The sequence below is a fragment of the Apis florea genome, unplaced genomic scaffold (assembly GCF_048593485.1).
Source record: "Apis florea isolate Af1SG1 unplaced genomic scaffold, ASM4859348v1 contig_2897_pilon, whole genome shotgun sequence".
In the NCBI taxonomy this organism is placed as follows: domain Eukaryota; kingdom Metazoa; phylum Arthropoda; class Insecta; order Hymenoptera; family Apidae; genus Apis; species Apis florea.
Window position 1 is genome coordinate 165119 of NW_028256665.1, and position 19945 is coordinate 185063.

The window sequence follows — 19945 nt, forward strand, 5'->3', positions numbered from 1 at the left end:
GATCGTATACACAAATACATACGTAGAAATACACGCTAACGATTCATTCATGGATATCAGTTGTTTATTTTAATAATCGTTGTTTTATATATATATATATATATATATACATACATATAGTGTTTGAAACGCGTAACCACGACGTTACATCGCTGATCACGTTACGGAACTTCGCTTCGTATTTTTGTCTCCAGTGCCTCCCTCCCTTTGCTATTCCTTATCGAGATACAAAAGGAGGAATTCGTATTCTCTTGTCACGTGTTTCATTGGAGCGTCACGAGGACTCGAAGTAAACGTAACGATTATTATACGAGCGAATGAGATACAAGTGCGTCGTTATGGAATATCGTTTTGGACTTCGCGCGGTGCCATTAACAAAGTCGATAACAGAGCTTTCTCGATAACCGATCGGAGGTTAATCGTATTATGGACCGGTACGATGCTGATTCGATTCTGGAAAATAATTAGTTTCGACTTTTATACAAACGCTAACGTGTTCTTTCTTTCCTAATTCTGAAATCGTAATTCTTTTTTTAAAACAAAAAAAATGTATTCCTTTTTAACGTTTAAATTGAATATACAAAGGACAATCGTGACATCATGATTCGAAAAATCTTATTTCTAAATTGAATAATACGATGATATATCGTAACTTATCGTTTCTTCTTCTTCTTCTTCTTCTTCTTCGTTACTTTTCTTCCTTTCTTCGTGAAACATCATTACGCCTTGATAAAAATAATACGTGATCGATTGCGTCAGGATTGCTAAAAACAGCACGTGTCCATTCACACAAGGCGTTATTCGTAATCAACATCGGTCACATGTTTGTTCTCATAAATGCACTTTTCGCAGTCAACGTGATCGTTCGTCCACTAGTAAGATATTAGATAGGCGGTATTCTAGAATTAGACGAGTTATGCGAAAAGGGATACTTGCGTAGCGTCGAAAACGGCAAATAAATAAAATTTCTGTGAGAAACGTTTTTTTCTTTTTTTTATCTTTGTTTAAATTTTTACTTTGATATTTTATCATCTTGACACGGAATTTTATATCATTCGTTTCTCCTTATCAAGGAAATTCATGTTTTTTTTTTTACGTGATGCCGTAAGCTTTTTGTGGGAAACGAAGTTTCCAGGTAGGAGCGACGTGAAAAACACGTTTCGCAATATCTTACGATCCACGACTCGACGTATGTTCTTGTTTTTTGTCTGTTTACTCGGATGAGTCGAGTGACTCTCGCTCTTGAAATAAATTTTCTTCCTTCTTTTTTTATTCCAATTTATTCTCGCTCTTAAAAATTCGATTTACCGCAACGAAGTTAATTGTTATTGTACAACGAGAGAACGAAAGAATCTATATCTATCGCAAATTCCAACTGTACGAATCGTTTATCCCTCTATTCAGTTTCAGATAAATGGATTTTTTCTCTCTATATCGTAATCACACAAACGTAATCGAAACGTAAAAAAAAACACGATCGTTCGTGTCGTATTGGCGTAATTTCTAACGATCATCTCGAGGAAGCTTGCGATCGGCGTAGAGAAAAAAGTGTCGCTACGAAAGAAATTGTCGCTATCGATTCAAGGGGGGAGGGGGAGAGGGGGGAGGGGGGAATCAACGCATGGTTGTTCGCTCGGTATGCAAATTTTCAAGCTCGTGATCGTCGATCGGCAGATGAAGATCAGCATCGGGAAGGAACAATTTGCAACACGCGTTATACAACAAACGCAAAAGAAATGTCGATAGGTTTTGTTTGTTGTTACTAACCACTCGACGAAGTTGGCAGATCCGGTGATTCCCGGTTATCGTTTGAAAAATAGCGTGAGGTCAAGCGTTTGTCGATAAACTTTGGTCATAACACGGGCTTCGATGTCAGCCGCAAAGTTCTCCCTGGTCCGGTTGTATCCGGAATGCCGATAACTCGACCCCGTTAGTGCGGTTCCCCGCTGATTTTTCGCGATCCGGCTCCTTTCCCGGATCGCTGTTCTCGTCGTGTCTCGTCGTCGTGGACAGCGAGCAGAAACTACAAAGTCGAGGGTCAACGAGCAATTCTCGATTACGGTTCGCTGTACCGAGGCTACCGCCAACACGACGCGACGTCGTTCGTTACGAGGTCGAACAATGCTGCGTGCACCAATCTCTCCTGATATCCAATTTATTTTCTACGAAAACATAGAACGTATCGTATTATTTATTTTTCTCTCTTTTTTTTTTTTTTTTTTTTTAATAATATCGCTAATAATATTTTTCATAATTAAGGGAAAGGGAAAGGAAGGAGAATAACGTAATTAATATTTGAACGTATTATATGTATATATATTTTTATAATGAAAGTTACAATAATAAAAAAAAATGCATTACGATTTCATATTCGATCTCGAAACATTCAATATATAAAGAAGTTGAAGTTACATCACGCGAAAAGCTGTTGTTTAAACTTTGTAATGGATCGACAATGGGGACAATGTTGGACGATAAAATGAAAATAAAACGAATGAAAAATTTATCATCGAACGATGTTAGAACTGGGCGAACACTCGGTACAAGAAGTACAAGATCGCAATCGCGTGAGTATATTTGGCTATACTCCACGATTACAATTTCGCGTGGCACCGAATGAAAAATAATTTATTCTATCGGCGTCACGTGCGTAACTAGTCGCGGTTGGTGCGAGTATCTGGTTCAAGGCAGTATTCTGCGTGCTCCACGGCTAGAAAAAAGCATGCTCCTCGTGCCTCGAACGTGATTTTTTTCTCGCGCTGATATCGCGTGGAATACATGGTACGAAACGTGCGCAATCCCAATGTTTTACAAGAAGGGAGAAAAAGATGGTATGGAAGAGAATTGGTGGCCAGGTTTTCTCGATGAAACGTGTTTCCTCACGTGTTGGGCGTTATACGTCTCTTTTACGACACGTGATAGCGCGTCGTCATCATCGAGCGACATCTCTCTCCTCGTTAAAGAAACGTAAGAGTCGTCGGCCGTACATCGCAGTCGTGGTCGTGCCATATCGCAGCACGCATACCGGGTTATGAACGTGTCGCATCGTTCGAATCGTATTGTCTCGTACGATCGATCGTCGATTATCCCTTCCACTTTGGGAAATTTTCGGCAACGGCATAAACGATTCTCTGCTGTTTCTTCGCGCGAATATATCGTATAATCGTCGATATAGATCGACGAACGCTTTTATTTCGAGTGGATAACGTAGTAAAGCGGTAACGTGCGTCAAGATTCGAACGTTAGTGACGTGGTCGAAAAAGGGGGCGATATCTAGGAGGCACGTTTCTAGGAAACGTTTAGGAACGTGCCACTTACAGAAATATTCTTGGATAGGATATAGGATACAGTCTCTACTGTTTCCAATTAAATTGCTAAGAGGTCTTTTTATATCGAAGAACAATTCGAAGAAGTCGTTAGAGCGTGATACTCGGAAGAGGAAGTATAGAAGAGTACAACGTATCGTCTTTCGCGCGTTTTTCATTTTGGAACACGATGGTGACGCATAGCATGGACAACATTTTGAATATGCAATATTATCCTACGAACAGTCAAGTCGATGCGGTACCGCAATCATCGCCGTTGAGGAAGAGACGTTGTTTGAACAAAGAGGTGATGATGCTTCTCTTTTTTCAATTGAGAAAGATTTTTCATTGAGATTGAAATTGATATCGAACTGTGATATGAACGTAGCAACGATAGGTGATAAATGAAAATTCCAAGATTTCACGAAGGGATCGCGAAGTGACGACGACGTCTCTCTTAGGTCTTTTATTATAAGCAAAAAAAAAAAAAAAAAAATAACACTTGTCAAATGCAAATTTAAAAACTTTCAACGTGTACGTTAAAATATTTTATCGTTAATTTGGAATAACAAATATTTAGAAAGTTTGCGATAAATGACAACAATATTATCAATGATGCGATACTTTCTAATTATTTATTTCGTACTATATCGATATACGTTGTAACAATGCGATATTATCGCGTTATTGAGAACACGATTAACACGTTATCGCGCGAAAATGATTGAGATTTCTAACGTGTTGTTATTACGTTCGTTACAGCAAGATCCAATGTCTCATAGGATCATCGAGAAACGAAGACGAGATCGTATGAATAATTGTTTGGCCGATTTGAGCAGACTGATACCGGCCGAATATTTGAAGAAGGGTCGAGGAAGAGTGGAGAAGACGGAAATTATCGAAATGGCTATTCGACACATGAAGCATCTTCAAGGCCTTCGACAAGGTATCGATCGAAAATACGAAGTAAGATAACGCGGAGGGAGTGGATTGGAAATATTAATGAAAATTTATAAAAAAATTGCAGAATCGAAACATCCTGCCGTGACGTCGGTACACGGGATGCATCCCGAGGACAGCGTGGACAGTGTCTCTCATTCGACTGTCGCCTCTACAGCGGCGGAACACTACAGGCTAGGTTTCCAAGAGTGTTTAAGCGAAACCATGCATTTTCTCGTCGAGGTCGAGGGTTTTTTCGCCAGGGATTCTTTGTGCGTTCAACTGATCAATCATCTGCAACAACATTGCGAGAAAATCTTAGCCACCAGTGAGTTGGAATTATTGAAAGAAGAAGCATTAAAAAATCGATGCAGTTTTTGGCGAAAAAAAAAAAAAAAAAAAAAGAAAGAAAGATTTGGCGATATTTACATGTAATTGACGATTGCAGGTGACAGGCTTGGGTTTCCTCATCCCGAGATGCCCACGACGAACGGTGTCGCGAATGGTAGCGGTTATCCTCATACCAGCATTCCCACGATATGTCAGCCGAATGGTCACTCGGATCACGGCTCGAGTTCAGGCGTGAGTTCGTTCGGTGATCCGGAACGCCCTTTGCGACCAACGATCGCAATCCCACCACCGGCGATCGTGAGCGACGATAGCAATCACAGCACGCATTCGCACAGTACGCCACCAAGTACCACCTGTAAACCTTCCAACTACAAGTTTAAGAGCTCTATCAAGCAAAGGTTTTCCGCGGAGAGGATAAAATCTAGCCCGCCACCTACCACCACCAGCATAGAGAAGCCATCTTCCTCCCACGGTGTGCCGATCTTTGCTCTGCACGACGCTGGATCTTACTACGTCCCGTTAACCGTCGAAGCCTCTCTGTTAAGGCCTCATCTGAATTTCATATGGGACACCGGTCCAGACACGGTGCTTCATCCGGTCACGATATCGGTCAATTTCAACCATTCGAATCCGCCGGCGTGGTCGCATCACCATAGTCCCACGCACCAACAACAGACATAAACCAGACCAATGGCCAGCACCCGATGGTTACGTCTCTCATACGCCGCTCATGTTCAAGATTCGCGTTTTCGAAGGGAACGATCTCGGTGGTGAGAACGAGCGACGACGCGCAAATCTATCGTTATATTCGTTGTTCCGGGTAATAATTGATCGATATAATAATCATCGGATCGTCGAACGATTCGTATCAAGGTTTGTTGCGTTCGATCGACACTTCGTAAACGAGGAAACGATCGTCGCAATCGTGATCCCGATTATCATCTTTTTCTTTCCGGTTCTTTATTAGCTATTAAATAATAACCGAGGAACATTGGTATAGCGTGTTTACCGTTTTACGAAAAAAAAGAAAAAAAAGAAAAAAAAAAAGAAGATCGATGAGGATCATTTTTCCTTTCTTTCGTACACACATATATATGTATATATATATATATTTACCGAGGCTGTGGGTTGTCTTAGCATTTACGAGATATCGAGAGAAAGTGCGATATAGAAGTATCGTTGGTAGAGATAGAGTATTAGGGCTTGATCGAAGCCCCGGGTTGCTTTAGCTTCGGTATGTTTTTTTTCTCCTCTTTCGTCGAATGTCGTCGCAATCGAAACCCGTTTCTCTCTCTCTCTCTCTCTCTCTCATTTTCTTTCCTCCTCTCCTCCTCCTTTTCTCACCACCTCAACATCAACCTCTGTTTCGTTCTATCTTCTTTTATCTTCTCCTCCGTTTCTTCCTTTCCTTCGCTTTATTATTTTATTTCTCTTTATTTTTCGGCTGGGCAAATATGAATCGCGCGGTGAATTAAAAAATCTCAAGTTCGTGGACCGGCGTGATTAACATCGGACGACAAAAGTTTCATCGATGCAAATCAATTTGCCGGATCTGTCGTGTAAAAAAAAAAAAAAAAAAAAAAAAAAAAATATCAAATTTTCGCACGAGTGTCGGAAGCCTGGATCGTGCGCAACATCGTTCGATCGGCCGACGAAATTCCGTTTTTTGAAGCTAGCCGACAAAAAGTGCCTACAATATTATTGAGTTTCACAAATTCCATTTACGTGATCGTTCCACGTGCGTGGAAGAAGAAAGTGATTTTTCTTTTCCGCGGATAATTTTGTGTCACGTTGCGATCGCGAAAGAAGATCGAGTTTGTTCGGCGTCCTGAAAAACGGGCCTCGACAATTAAAGACTGATCAAGACCTGCATTACGCTAAATTCTTATAAGATCGTTGCATTAAATATATATATATATTTATACATACTACGTCTAGTTGTAACGTTAACGAAGAATTTATGCGGAATAAATTATATTTACCATATCCCTTTTATCTTTTATCCGTCGTAAATTATCCTCTTATCTTACGAATTTATTATCGTTGTTCGGACAAGTGAAGAATCGAATTTATTAATTGTTCCGATCTTGTCTAAGAATATAGAAAGAAATCAGAGGTGATGTTTTTTTTTTTTTTCCATTTCTTATTATTATCTTAGAAAAATGTAGAAAATAAGAAATTTCAATATTACGAGACACGATTGGAACATTTAGCAATAAAGCAATTATCGATTTAAGATTGAAATACGCGATATAACATCGATCTTTGTGTAAAAGATGATTTCAGGAATTGGAGGAAATAAAGAAACAATGCGATTAAAATTTTTTTTTTATTACATCAACATAATACTGGCTAAGGGTCAAAACAATAGTAGAACGCGTCTATTAGGGGTACCGAGATTAACACAGGCAACTCGGAATGGAAACTCGCTCTCGAGACCAAGGAATCGAAATCGATCGAACCGATCTCCTCGATCGGGAGTGAGTTTCCCTCGAACCGCTAAAGGGATTGGGAGCACAGTCTAATGTTCCCTAACTAGAGATAAATACATTTCTTATACAAGTAATAAAATTATTCGCAGCGAGGCAACCAAGTCTTGGAACAAATCAGCCTTTAATGAATCCTTCGAAAAGAAATCGATTAAAAAGTCGGGGATGCGAGGCAGCAGCGGGGGCAACCAATTGCATGTGTCCAATTCTGAATCGCGTCAGATTCTTTGTGCCGGGTTTCTGATTGGTTAGGTACACGAGAGTGTATATATGTATATGCGCGCGCGGGCGCGCGTATGTGTGTGTGTGTGTGTACAATATATGGGATGCATATACGCGTAATTTACGCGTTCTTTTCGCGTTTCCCTCGTAAAAACTGAGAAGAAAGAGCGTGGACAAGAGTCGTGGTGCGAGAGCGGAATTTCTGCTGATCTCATGACCGGCCGCTGCCTCGTGTTTCGTTTCGCGCAATAAGCTGTGATAATCACACGACATCATCCCGTCTGTGGTCAACTGTTGGTAGTATATAATAATGTTGTTGTTGTTGTTGTTGTTGTTGATACATTTAATTGAAAAACCTAACTACACAGAGTTCAAGGGAACTGAGTATTATGTTTTCTTTTTTTTTTTTTTTTTTTTTTCTTTTTTACTTTATATACGTTTATCATCTTTAAATGGTTGTTTACCTGTAATTGGACACATATTCGTCAATGTAAAGAATTAAGTAAAAACGTAAGAATCCACCTAGCATATGTGGGGTGTGCGCGGGGCATGGGTGAACTGAATGTGCAAATTCGGATAGATGCGCGGATTCAATACTACCGGATAATGTAACGGGGGTAAGCACAACATCTTTTCATTTTTTGTATTATTATTATTAGTCGAGTATGAGTTGAATGGAGCAGCCGCGGCACACTGCATCCTATCCAAGGACCTCCTCGCGGAGGAGACACTCGTCGGGCACCAGCCGGCGGACTGCGAGCTTCCGAGGAAGCTTGATGGTTACTTTTTCTTCTGGGCTTTCTCCGCGGCCTTTGTGACCTTGCCCTGGGTATCTTTAAAGGTGACACTCTACGAAACATAAGAAATTTTAATGTTAATATTTTTTCCAAAATTTTTACGTTATAGTTCGTGCGTGTTATATCATCGATATCAATGGAAAAGAATTTCCATTGATATATCATGTATTTCAAATGTTTATTTCATATCCAAATGCTCAAGTTATCAGTTGCATCGTTAAATATGGCGTATTCGTTCCTTCGAATTGATAAATTGCGTGCTCCATTTGTTATTTTTTTTTTTTATCACAATTGATGTTGCGTTATCACCAATATTTACCAAATATTTCACATTATCGGTTGAACGTCATTTTTTTTTTTTTTTCTTTATATCCTGATGAAGTATTCTCTATAATATTTAAAAAAATAATTCATCTTCTAAATTTTAATCATGCTAAAATTTCTTTGTTATAACTTTCTTCAAAATTCAAAAATATTCTTTACGAAATATTGGCGAAATATCAAAAAGTTATTTTGAAAATTTATTTTTTATTTTTTTTGTATAAAAGTAATTATTAATTCTATTGGAAATGTATTATTATTATTATTATTATTATTATAGATTGTAATCTTTTTTCCTTTTACGACAAATTGAAAAAATATTTTTGTATCGCGGAAACAAAGTTCTGATGGTTTACTATACCCGAAATTAGATTGCATAACAAGAGCGAAGAGATGTCAGAGGCCTGGAATAAAACGAGAAAAGTCATTATACTTTTGTCATGTTGCCATGACATTTGAGTCATTGAAAATTATCAAATATCAAAGGTGAATAGCGACCTGTATCGATTAATCTTTCCAGTTTTTTTCAAATTGATCACGAATCGGCGAATTTTCGACGATTTTAAAAGTCTTTGGCGAATATTTTAAACACGATTGAAAGCGGAAAAGATATATTTTATAAAGGAATGGAAAAATATTATATTGATATATCGATTTTAATTCGTCGATGCGTGATTTCACGTTGAAATTAAAGAAAAGAATAGTGAAAAAAGATGAATACGCGGAGAGAAGCGTACCTTAATCACGCCCACAGCGACAGTCTGACGCATGTCGCGAACCGCGAAGCGACCAAGCGGAGGGAATTCTTGGAAAGCTTCGACGCACATCGGTTTAGTAGGTTGCAACATTACGATCGCGGCATCTCCGCTCTTGATGCTCTTCGGATTCTCCTCGGTGGTCTTTCCTGTACGACGGTCGCATTTTTCCTTGATCTCCGCAAATTTGCAAGCGATATGAGCGGTGTGACAATCGAGCACAGGCGTATAACCGTTGCTGATCTGTCCAGGATGATTGAGGACGATCACCTGCGCTGTGAAATCGGCTGCCCCCCGTGGCGGTTGATTTTTCGAATCTCCCGCCACGTAACCACGCCTCAACTCTTTCACAGAGATGTTCTTCACGTTGAACCCGACGTTGTCCCCGGGTAACGCCTCCGTCAATGCCTCGTGATGCATCTCGACCGATTTCACTTCGGTGGTGAGCGCTGCTGGAGCGAATGTTACCAGCATACCTGCGTCCAAAATTCTAGATTAATGATGCGTGATTCGATAGCAAACTTCGATCAAAAACTACAAAAATTTCTTCCAGTATTTTAAAGCGAAATAATTAATAATAATTTCATAAATTTTCACAAATCCGAGAAACGAAAGATTCTCCGATTCTCTTAGTTCCCTTAGCTCAACAATCTCGTTCTTAATATTAATATTCATACCTGGTTTCAAAATACCGGTCTCCACCCGACCAACCGGCACAGTACCGATACCACCGATCTTGTAAACGTCCTGAAGCGGTAAACGGAGAGCCTTATCGGTAGGTCTGGACGGCGGTAATATAGCGTCAAGGGCTTCGATCAAGGTCTTTCCATCAGCGTTACCGTCTTTGCGCTCCACTTTCCATCCCTTGTACCACGGTGTCTTTGGCGAGGGTTCCAACATGTTATCCCCATGCCATCCGGAGATCGGTACAAACGCAACCGAGGCTGTATTATAACCGATCTTTTTGATGTACGATGACACCTCTTTCTTAATTTCTTCGAAACGAGCCTCCGAATATGGGGGATCGGTCATGTCCATCTTGTTCACTCCAACGATCAACTGCTTAACCCCAAGCGTGAACGCTAGCAAAGCGTGTTCGCGCGTCTGTCCGTTCTTCGATATACCAGCTTCGAATTCACCAATACCAGCCGCGACTATTAACACGGCACAATCGGCTTGACTCGTCCCGGTGATCATATTTTTGATGAAATCGCGATGCCCAGGCGCGTCGATGATCGTCACGTAATATTTCGCAGTCTCGAACTTCCACAGGGCGATATCGATCGTGATACCACGCTCGCGTTCAGCCTTTAGCTTGTCCAATACCCAGGCGTACTTGAACGAGCCCTTGCCCATTTCTTGAGCCTCCTTCTCGAACTTTTCGATCGTGCGCTTGTCGATGCCACCGCATTTGTAAATCAGATGACCGGTAGTCGTCGACTTGCCCGAATCAACGTGACCGATCACCACGATGTTTATATGAATCTTCTCCTTACCCATGTCGACGCTCTAGCTACCTGCAAAATTTACCACCTACGTGAATACTCGGTTTTCGCTATCGATTTCTGCCTCGCTTCGTGGAAACGAGATTAGGCGTCCCGCGCGATATTCTTTTCGCAATGTTAATACTTTTCATTATGAGAGACAGAAAAAAGAAACTTTAACGATATTTTATCCGTATAAAAATAATCGTCTTTTTTTTTTTTTTTTTTTTTAATACACCAAACTTTTAAGATTTTTACTCTCGATTACAACTTTCTTTTGACACGATATAAATAAGCTTGACCACCGTCGACCAAAGATAGATCCCAGATGCACATATATATGTTTTAATCGATAATTTATTTTAAATTAACTTTATACCGATTCCTTCGAAATTTGAAATTCTAACGTGACCATTATTTTTACATTAATTTCACATATCGAATATTTTTTACAAATAATATGTACGTATCATTGATTCATTTTATATAGTCAATTTTTATGATTGAATGCGAATCAAGAAAGACAGACGAGAAATCACTGGATTTACCGAATCCATCTCGTGTATATCCCTGTTCATTTACGTATAATTGACGATGCATGTCATTAATGATTGATTGGAATTCGATATCACGGAAAGGATTATTCGTTATTCGGATGGGAATACGTCGAAACATTGATTCGCGACCAACCGTACGGATCATCGCGGCTGATCGTACGCTTGTCTATACTACTGGCATACCAGATATTCCAGATGGTCGGCAACAGTTTTTCGTTGACAAATTTTGCGTGATCGTAATTGTCTTAATTTTGTGTTTCATTTTGTCACACGATAGAAATATTACATCTTCAAATTAAATATATAACATTTATAACATTTATACAAATAATATTAAACAATTGAACGTGTAAAAACAATTAATACATATCTCTTATTTTCATTGAAAATTTAAGAAATTGAATTACATAATAAGAATATATAAAGTATTGTATAAATTTGTCATTTAAGTCATTTTTACAGTCTATTAAAGAATTTTTTTCTATGACAATTTATCATCTTTATTTTTTTTTATAAATACAATAGTATATGCAATATGATAAACTCGAAACAATGTTTTTTTTTTCAGCTCATGATTTTAAGTCACGAGAAATATTATTTGTATTCATTGAAAAAAGTACTCAAATATCAATTACGTAACAAACGTTTCCTGCGTTGACACGTTTATGTGTACGCTTCACACAGTGACAAGGAGCTGTATCGATTGCTCGAATTCAACGAATCATATAGCTATCTAGAATAATTTGCGTTTGCAATGAATGTATGAAATTAAGCTCGTAAAACATTCGTTATGATTTGAAATTTATCAAATTGAAAATTTTTCAAGATGATATCTAAGAAGATTGGATAAGTTAAATATATCTAATAATAATTTAGATGAAATACATAAAAAAAAAATATCGAAAATAATAATATTATATTCAACAAATTCTACGAAAAAATTTCAATTCGATCGCTAAATTACACGAAAATTTGAAGTTAGATATAATTTTTTCTAAAACCTATACGAGATACTTGGTTTCGTATTACAAACGTTCTGAAAAAAACTGCTTGACTTTATCCTATCCGTATTCTCACCTCGTTGCGTAAAAGAGTGTTGATAAAGACTTACAAATTGAACAGCAACCCTTCAAGAACACATCCCCCACGCTGTAACTATCTTTCTCCAAGGAACAAAACAAAAATTGTTCATTTTTTTCGATTAAATTTCAAATATTCACTCTAAGATCCGTTACATCTGATTAATATTAACATCTTCTATAAAATAATTTGACGAATAACGCAAAATAATCGAATCTTATAATTTTCGTTAAAAATATATTATTAGATGCGAATGTTTGATTATTAAAAAAGAAAACGAGTGAAGTTTCATTGGGTTAGCATGATCGATGGATTCCGTAACACTTTTCCCCTCACGGTAAATACTCGATCGCGATGGGCGGTCACGATTACTCGATCGGATTACAATCCGATTCCTCCCGGATTATTGCATTTTAACTTACATCACTTCGAATCTCTTCGTAATTGCTCGTTCGAACAGAGTTCGTTGTACGTTATCGACTATCGAAGGAACAATTAATATTTACGTGTCAACGGAGGCTAGTTGGCGAACCGCGAAGGGTATTGATTCGACGAAAGGGCCCCATGCGGGCCACATCGAAAATACCATCGGTACGAGTATGCGCGCTTATTCACTCGAGTCCTAACAAAAAAAAAAAAGAAAAAAAAAAGATCAGATTCTCTTTCTGTTTTAATTTTCACTCGACAAAAAATTGATTCTCGCGATCCAATTTCCACTTTCGATCGATGTTATTTTAAATTCTATTATTTATCGTTATCACCTTTTTCTTTTAAATTATTACATTTATTTTTTTCTTCTTCTTTCACATTTTCACTTTTTCCACGAATTTTTTAGATAGAATAAAACTCGAACGACTCAACGATCCCGCAGAATCACGCTAATGAAGCGCACACGTTCGATAGCGTGCAACGATTCGCATACGCCGGCCTCTTCTAATAATAGTCGGAGCGACCGAGCGAAGCAGCCATTTCGCGACCAACAATTTCAAGCTCGCGATTCTTGCATCGCCTATCGAACTACTAAGTAAATATTCGAGAATTTCTCGAAAGAATTCAACGATTCATCGATCCCAATTTTCCGATCCTAGAATCGTATAACACGTTTCGCGACATTTCGATACGCAAACTCGTATGATGCAACTGCTGCTCAGGGGTAAAGAGGTTAAGGCGAGATGAAACAGCCGGTCCACTGTTAAAACGAATTCTTATATGCTTACCTATTTTCCAACAGGATTTTGGAAAATTGAACACAAGATAAAAAGATTAGCGATGATTCGATCTCGTCTTACGAACACGAATCAAACTGGTGCAATACCGTCGCGCAACGATCGCCTTCGACCGCTCGCGTAATGGCCGCGATAACCAACTAGTGGCGCACTTCTCGCCAAGTCCCCGGTCCTCGCCTACTGCTATTCTACCCGACCGATCATTTCTTTCTACCAATATCCTTTGATATAAAATCATGTATACGGAACGAATCAACTGGAAAAATATCGAATTGATTGATTACTGGTGAAATAACGCGAAATATATGCACAGGGCGGATTTGCACCGAATCAATATGTCGGCAAGCGGCCGGCTCTGATTAACTTCCGCGTTGCTCTCTTATAGGATATTCTATTCTAGGTTCAAGATGAATCTCTAATCGCGTCTCGTTATCTCGTAAAATCGTTTCGACCGAGGTTGAATTGGTATGATTTTACTTACCGGTATCGACGGGATGGAGAGGCTGGAAAATCCGCGTGGTATCGCACGTATTTCCGTGGTCGCTTCTAGCCACTAGGACGGGACACGGTGACAGAGAGAGTTGCGAAGGGAGAGAAGAAGAAAGGGCGAGAGGAGAGCGAGAGGAAGAAGCTGGGGTGAAATCGCAGTGTCATCTGCTGGCGTAGCCTCTGGCCAAGGGTGAAAGGCGCATGTGCTATCGGGATAGACGATGGTGGTCCGTAAACCCGATTGGACAGGCCAGTCTCGACCGTCTATTTTTCCCCAAACCTACCGTAGCGTTGCACGGTCTTGACCGATGATGCATCCACGAGAATGTAGATTTCTGAACAGTCGGATGAAACCTCGGTCGGTGTATTACGACCGAGCGGCCGAGCGTATGCTTGCGACCTCTCGCGACGGATGCAATCTTCTATTGGGTTGACGAACGCGTATATTTGCTCGAACGATTGTTCGAGACGTTGACCCTCTTTCTACAACTTTTTCTCGATGGTGTCAGATATCGTTTCAGTAATCATTGTGAATCTTGCTTCGAATTTTTATTTCGTTTATTATTCTCGTATATTTTGATATTTTCTCATTTTTATTTGTTTTTTTTCTTAATATAACATATTTGTTTGCATTATTAATTTTTCATTTTCTATTTAATATATATATATATATATTTTGTTTTAACCTAATTTTCATCAAATACATCATTAATTTTTTATTTGATAATTTTCTATAGATTTTGAAGAATGTTTTATCGATTATCCTTTAGATTAATTCCTGATTCAACGAATAATTATTCGAAGATATAAAGATTATATAACGATTTATGTTGCGTATATTATGTCGAATAATAAATTATATTGTACAAGTTATGCGATTTCAATGCAATATTGATGTTCATTTCATAGTGCAAGATGCGAATTGGATCAAGTGAAATGAAGAAAGTATGATTTTTCATTCTTACTATTTAATAGCTGATCATTATGGTTATGATTCTTGTATTTATAAAAAATTAACTCGAAAAATATTTGTTATAATTATAAAGAAGAAAAAAGATTATTAAATGATATTTAATATTTAATATAAAAAGGATGACAAAGATATAATATTATGGTTCGATCAGTCACAAAGTTGGATTTCAAAATAACGTACATTATGATATATTCGCGCTTCAAATTCTTCTATGTACAAATTTTCCATTAGTTAAAGAAAGGTATCCTTAGCAATCTTTGATATTCGTGGCTATGTGATTTCATTCATTATTTGACATTTTTACTGATTTCAGCAGCATAGTTTAGTGTAACACAATCCTAAAAATAATTTAAAAGCTAAAAAATGACTATCTTCAGATTTAAAAATACGTCATCATAATATTCTAAATAATGTTGAAAAATTTACTGGAGAATATAAAATTAGGAAACTTAGATGACGAGAAACAGATGTTTCTAAGTTTCTAATAAGTATTCATAAGAGATTTTCAAGAAAGAATGGTAAGATTTTTAAAATTTTCTCAAATTCTTAGGAGAATATTAATGGTGGAGAAAAAAGAAATAGAGAAATTGAATCGATTTAATTTTTAAGAATTATGATATATTTAATAAATATTGATATTGAAATATTGAATTTTTTAAAAATTCCAATTTTAAAAATTGGAATTTTAACTTTATTATTTTCAAATAACGTTATTTTCTTTTGCAAATATTCAATTTTCAAATGACATCATAAACGTATGATGAAATTAATTTTTAAATTTATCTATCTGAAAAATCATCTATCCTATCGCGATAAAAATACGATCTGTACAATCAACTTTATCAACGAGTTTCTAACTTGCCTACGATGGATATAACTTGTTGAAAATCATTTGCATCATCAACACGGAAACGAATCGATCTTAAGAGTTGACGCAAGCGCCAAAGGGGGTGGCATACGCCGCGCCCCTGCTTCGAGACTGGTAAATTTCACCAAAACAAATCAGTGAGCATGGACGCTAGGAACGAGTAGCTGTTAGAGATTCATCGTTCTTCTCTTTCCCTTTACATCATTCATCGATAGCGATTTAGTCAACATGAGTCCTGGACTTGGACACGACCCTCTTCCCTCGTATAATATCACCGCATTAGGTAAAATTTAACGCTATATTTATTTTTCTCGTATATAATTTCTGTAATCTGTAATTTATTAAAGTGTACAAATTTTTTAAAACACAATTTTGTTTGTTTTTTTTTTTTATACTATTTTCAGGTAACACGGCATTGTGTTTGTGGCAACAACCGCAGCATATATTATTTCAATTGGCGAATTTTTGCTTTGCGTTGTCGTATTCGGCGCCCTCCTCTAGAAAAGGGATATTATTCATGCATTCTGTTTTAATAATAGGTAAATTGATTTATTATTCTTTTAACGACTAATGATTTTACGGGTATTTAGAATTTAAATTAAATAACGTTTCGAATTCTTTTGTTTCAGGTTTTATGTTATTATCTGGTTGGGCATGGCACGTGATTTGCGCACCGGATATTTTCTCCTGGAACTTTAGTTTCTTGGTGCTAAACATCGGTCAATTGGTTTATATCGTTTATCAAATGAGACCGGTCCGATTCGACCCTGAATTAGAGGAAGCGTATCATACGCTTTTCTATCCCTTTAAAGTGAGTACTTTGAAAAGTTTGTGAACATATTAAAAAACAATGATTACTCACGCGATTCAATTCCTTTCGCGTGTCTGTAGATTATTATCGAATGTTCTTAACGTAAAATATTGTTGTTTTCCTATTATTAATTTAAATGTGACAAAAGTTTTTAAATATTACTCTCGTAACAAAATAATATTTATGATGTATATTTATGATGAGAGAACATCGTAAACATTGACTATGTAAAATGAAATTTCAAAGAAAAGAAAGTTTATAAGGAATCATTGCGTCGTTCAATGATTATAAATAAAAGTTGGTTGACGTTTCTTTTAAAAATAGGTATCTCGGCTGCAATTTAAAAGATTGGTATCTCCAGAATTTGCATCGATAATGTCTTTGCACGCTGGTGAAGCGTACGCAATGCAAAATTTAACGCGTACCGACAGATTGGGATTATTGCTGAGCGGCAAAGTGAATGTTCTTAGTGATTCGAATTTCTTACATCCTATTCTACCTTGCGAATTTTTAGATTCGCCGGAATTCGAGAGTTCTCGAGCATCCGTCGATGACAAATTTAAGGTAAATAAAAAATTGAAAAAAGTAGGGGTATTATTTGAAATAGTTGTAGTTTAATTGTTCTTTAGGTGACGATTGTTGCCGCAAGTTCGTGCAGATATTTATATTGGCAAAGATCTGCGCTAGAATATCTTTTAGTAAAAGAAGCATATCTCGCGACAGTTCTAACAACGCTGGTTGCCAGAGACATCGCGACAAAATTATACGCTATGAACAATAAGGTAACAGTAGTTACTAATTACTAATAAAATTGTCAAGATTTTTTCATCTACAATTGAATCGAATCAAAGACTATCGTCTCGAGAACATCTCGTTCTCAGCCTAATTTTTGGTTAGATTGTTACAGATAAAGGATCACATTTGGATATAAGACTTCCAACGATTAGTGCAGGATTGACGATTAGCGGCGAATATAGAAGTCCAAGAGCATCCAGACAAGCATTGATTCGTAGAAAGGAATCATCTTTGTCTTCCGATAATGGTAATCCTTTGTATTTGTAATTTTTAATCAAAGAAAGGAGAAATAATAATTTGTAAATATATTCCATTTTATTAATAATCTATAATTATTAAATAATTAATAATTTCCGCAGGTATTTCTAATTTAAAAGATCGTCCAGCAAATAATCTATCGAAGAAAGGAGTACCAAACATGGAACCGCTTCCTGAAATGCCATCCTGTGACGATTTGGCATCCAGTGGTGTGGAAAGTTGGTTAGATTCATCGAGCAAGTATCACAGTTGCGAGATTGTGGACGAAGAATAGCAGGAAGCTTCCTTAACGCCGGATACATTTTACGAAGACAGCGATTAGTGTCCGCGTTAAGGTATTGCATATTGTAAGATGAACATTCTAGTATTTTTAACAGGATTATACAGAATTATACAGAAACAACAATTTGATCTATATGAAAGAAAAAAACTGTTTTTTAAAAATTATCCAAAAGTTATTCAAAAGTATTATGTAAGTACTATTTATTACGTCTTTGGATCTATGAACGATACGAACGAACAAATCAATTAATTTGACAAACGAAACATTTTTCACTTATAAAATTTGGAAATCTTTTCATAACATTTTCAAAGAAATGCCGTTTCATTTGCACAAATACAGCTTGAAACAAATAAATTATATTTTACTTCATATAACAATATACAATTATATTACATTATATTAAGTAGATAAAACTATTTAAAGACGTAGTATGGAAGAAAAAAAAATCATAGATAGCCTAAGTGAACGAACACCAAGTGGAATAAAGATATAATCTCTAATTCGTAAAACGAACGGATCCTATAATGTTTACTCGAACAATAAAAATGGGTCTATATTACCGTATATCAAATCATGTGAATGGAAAGTGTTGTACCGTTGCCTATTAAAATATAATACGTTAAGATACACCCACCTTAAGACGCATCGAAATCTCAGGTGTAGTGTTCAAAAATGCATTTTTATGAAATTTATGAAATTTAATAAATTGACGTATATGTTATAATTTTATTTATTTTTAAAATGAATTTTCAACAAGCGTTTTCACGTAAATTTTTTAACTTTCAAATATATGTAAGTTAAAATTTTGAAAAATAATATTAAGATATCGTGAATATGGATGTAACTATCGTGATATTAATTAACAATCTTGTTAATCCATAATGTGTGACTACACAATTACAAGATCAAGAAACTACAGTTCTACACGTTAATTGCGTTTAAGTGCTTATTATACAATAAGATATTTAAAGATAAATTATTATCATTTAATTATATCGCGCGATAAAGATTGAGAGTTTGTAAACTGTTCCTTAGATAAATGCACGAATTATTTTATAAACAAAATTTTCTACTAATTAGGAGCTTTCGTAGATCACTGTACAAATCGTTTGGTTTTTGTCTATTATTAATGTATGTTGTATAATATGGTGAATATTTTTTATAGGAAATATTTGTTTGCGAAATTCATATACACATATAGCTAGAATTTTATAGCAATTTTAAAGTGTAATTATACGTATTGCACACACATATATACATACAATATATATATATATATAACAGATGGAAAAATGTTGATACAAATTGTTGCAATTAAGATTAAGCGATTATACATATATACAAGGATAAATGCACGAAGGGCTTCATATTTTATAATGCACAAATTTATATAGAATGCATAAGTGCATATTGTATACAATCCTATATAAGAAAGATATTTTTTTTTATTTTTAATGTTATCTTTTTAAATATATATATATTTTTTTTTTCATTGCATTTTATCGTTCGACAAAGAATTTCTTTTTTAGAATTTTGTTAAGATTTTTATGTTTTCTTTCAAATTCTACGAGATGTAGATTGAAGGTACTATATTTATTGTGAATTTTTTATCAAAAATATTTACTCGATTTTATAATATCTGCGTGTTTGTAATTTATATGCTAAACTAATAATTAATAAGAGCAGGGTCTGATGTATATATACATTGTTAACTTTGCACACAACGTAGCATCACACTGATGGCAATATGAAGGAACGATCGATACGATCGAGATAGTTTGTAGTATTTAAATACGTGTTTTGTACAAATTTTAATTACTGTTTTCTTGTTGTCAATGAATACAATGAATGAAAACGAAAATTTGTAATGATTATTTATCGTCATTAATCATTCATCCATCAAACTTTGTTTCTAATTAAAAAAAATGTATGTGGTCAATTT

At 36.3% G+C, this 19945-nt stretch overlaps 3 protein-coding genes and 1 long non-coding RNA gene across 9 annotated transcripts in view; 3 read left to right on the plus strand and 1 right to left on the minus strand.

Annotated features, from left to right (window-relative positions):
* Positions 1–6916, plus strand: part of cwo (transcription factor cwo) — a 35014-nt gene extending 28098 nt beyond the window's left edge. For 2 of the 3 annotated variants that reach the window (XM_086907449.1, XM_012491615.3), the window contains exons 4-6: positions 4068–4251; positions 4333–4572; positions 4693–6916. In XM_086907449.1, coding sequence (XP_086763575.1) covers positions 4068–4251; positions 4333–4572; positions 4693–5276 — 1008 coding nt within the window. In that variant the 3' untranslated portion in view covers positions 5277–6916. Of the gene's footprint in view, positions 1–2975; positions 3613–4067; positions 4252–4332; positions 4573–4692 lie in introns of those variants that run through there. The other variant, XM_031919026.2, reaches the window with a different exon arrangement.
* Positions 6917–7937: 1021 nt separating this feature from the next.
* On the minus strand, positions 7938–14356 carry Ef-1a-f1 (translation elongation factor eEF-1 alpha chain). 4 transcript variants are annotated; one of them, XM_003697321.3, is made up of 4 exons: positions 14008–14356; positions 9857–10696; positions 9162–9655; positions 7938–8155 (listed from the first exon to the last, which is right to left on the minus strand). In XM_003697321.3, exons 2-4 carry the CDS (start codon positions 10677–10679, stop codon positions 8087–8089), a joined length of 1386 nt encoding a protein of 461 aa, XP_003697369.1. In that variant the 5' UTR covers positions 10680–10696; positions 14008–14356; the 3' UTR covers positions 7938–8086. The 4 variants fall into 4 exon arrangements, with proteins under 4 accessions (XP_003697369.1, XP_012347071.1, XP_086763573.1 ...); XM_012491617.3 differs by having other exon boundaries at positions 13518–14014; XM_086907447.1 differs by lacking the exon at positions 14008–14356 and adding an exon at positions 13062–13450.
* A 337-nt stretch (positions 14357–14693) lies between these two features.
* Positions 14694–15735, plus strand: LOC147657696 (uncharacterized). Its single transcript, XR_015291872.1, has 3 exons — positions 14694–14960; positions 15062–15229; positions 15305–15735. It is a non-coding gene; the product is annotated as an uncharacterized LOC147657696 (long non-coding RNA).
* Positions 15736–15854: 119 nt separating this feature from the next.
* LOC100868350 (popeye domain-containing protein 3) lies at positions 15855–18167 on the plus strand. The gene is made up of 8 exons (XM_086907452.1): positions 15855–15970; positions 16072–16139; positions 16261–16395; positions 16486–16667; positions 16992–17231; positions 17297–17449; positions 17565–17709; positions 17822–18167. Exons 2-8 carry the CDS (start codon positions 16085–16087, stop codon positions 17992–17994), a joined length of 1083 nt encoding a protein of 360 aa, XP_086763578.1. The 5' UTR covers positions 15855–15970; positions 16072–16084; the 3' UTR covers positions 17995–18167.
* The last annotated feature ends 1778 nt before the right edge of the window (positions 18168–19945 follow it).